The sequence below is a fragment of the Contarinia nasturtii genome, unplaced genomic scaffold (genome assembly GCF_009176525.2).
Source record: "Contarinia nasturtii isolate CC-2019 unplaced genomic scaffold, AAFC_CNas_1.1 Cnas_scaffold_5880, whole genome shotgun sequence".
In the NCBI taxonomy this organism is placed as follows: domain Eukaryota; kingdom Metazoa; phylum Arthropoda; class Insecta; order Diptera; family Cecidomyiidae; genus Contarinia; species Contarinia nasturtii.
This window is the reverse complement of record NW_022203147.1, coordinates 1-1,212: the sequence shown is the minus strand read 5'-3', so window position 1 is coordinate 1,212 and position 1,212 is coordinate 1. Positions and strand designations below refer to the sequence as shown.

Genomic DNA, 1,212 nt, shown 5'->3' with positions numbered 1-1,212 from the left:
TTATCTCGTATAAATATCGTACTATCCTTAAGAAGAGACATTCAACTCAAGTTCGGTAGTGTGAGTTAGTTGTTTTAAGTTTTGTTGGAAATACGTGGAGAAAAGTGACAAAGAATAAGTGATAAAATGATTATTTTCTTATACACCATCATTTGTGCAGCATTTTTGAACGAGTGCAATGCTGTTCTGAACCACGGCAGTTCTTCTGGAATCAATTCAAATTTAGCTTCATCGTCCAATAATGACTTGGAATATCAAAGATATCTAATTCGATTTGCGTGTATAACATCAAATTCGTATGTACTTCAAGGATTTGGATTTTTTTTGTACTTTGGATTTTTTTTTTATATTTAATCAATACTTTTTTAATCCATCTGAATTCTATCTAAAACACATTACACTGCAGTCAAACTGAATTTTATATGATCGATGTAAATGGAAGCATTCCGTCAGCTTTGGTTGATCAGCTGGATAATGGAAAAGGTCTGTCGTTATTCTTCCAGGAGGCCACGAATATTGTCGATTCTTCGAATGGTAAATATTTTATTTTAACACCACAATACCTGTTAACTGTTTTATGAGCTTTCGATCAAAATTGAGCTACTTTGCATATATTTGAATTCCAATTTATTTTCATAGAATTACTTGCTTCATTTGTTAGTGGTAAGTTTTCTCACTCTATATTTTATATCTCTTTATATTTTCTGGTGTTTTTAAATAAATGTCTGTGTTTAAATACTTAATCATCTGTGTGAAACGATTATCTGTGTAATAATAAGCTCATTTCAATCCTCTCCAGAGTGGTCCATGACATCCAAAAACAATGTATGTATCGTAACGTATGCCTATACATCAAGTTTATCGAATGGTCTTGAAGCAGTTGCGGTTGCCGATAAAATGGTGTCAACCCAACGCCTTGAATACGTTGCAAATTTGGTAGGTGACGTAGTGCTTGGCGTGCAAGGGAAATGTGTTAAATCGAAAAGAAAGCAATGTCTCAGGCACTTAGCACAAGTTGATGTGAGTGGTTTTGGTCTTGGTGCACATATCGCTGGCAGAACTTGTCAATACTTGAAGCGAAAATTGCGCCAACGTGTTCGAATACTATTGGGTATGTATTGTGTCCAAACACTCTTAAATTGAAGTAACAAAACAGTATCTTTTTAAATTTATCGAACTTAAATAGCTTTGGATCCAATAAAAACACCTCTC

The 1,212-nt window shown here is 33.8% G+C and overlaps 1 protein-coding gene across 1 annotated transcript; it reads left to right on the top strand.

The window, feature by feature from the left end:
• Positions 1–406: 406 nt before the first annotated feature.
• LOC116351624 lies at positions 407–1,111 on the top strand (the record flags this gene model as incomplete). Its single annotated transcript, XM_031783749.1, has 2 exons — positions 407–534; positions 800–1,111. Coding segments are annotated over 2 exons (440 nt in total), but the record flags the coding sequence as incomplete, so codon positions are not given.
• Positions 1,112–1,212: the final 101 nt, after the last annotated feature.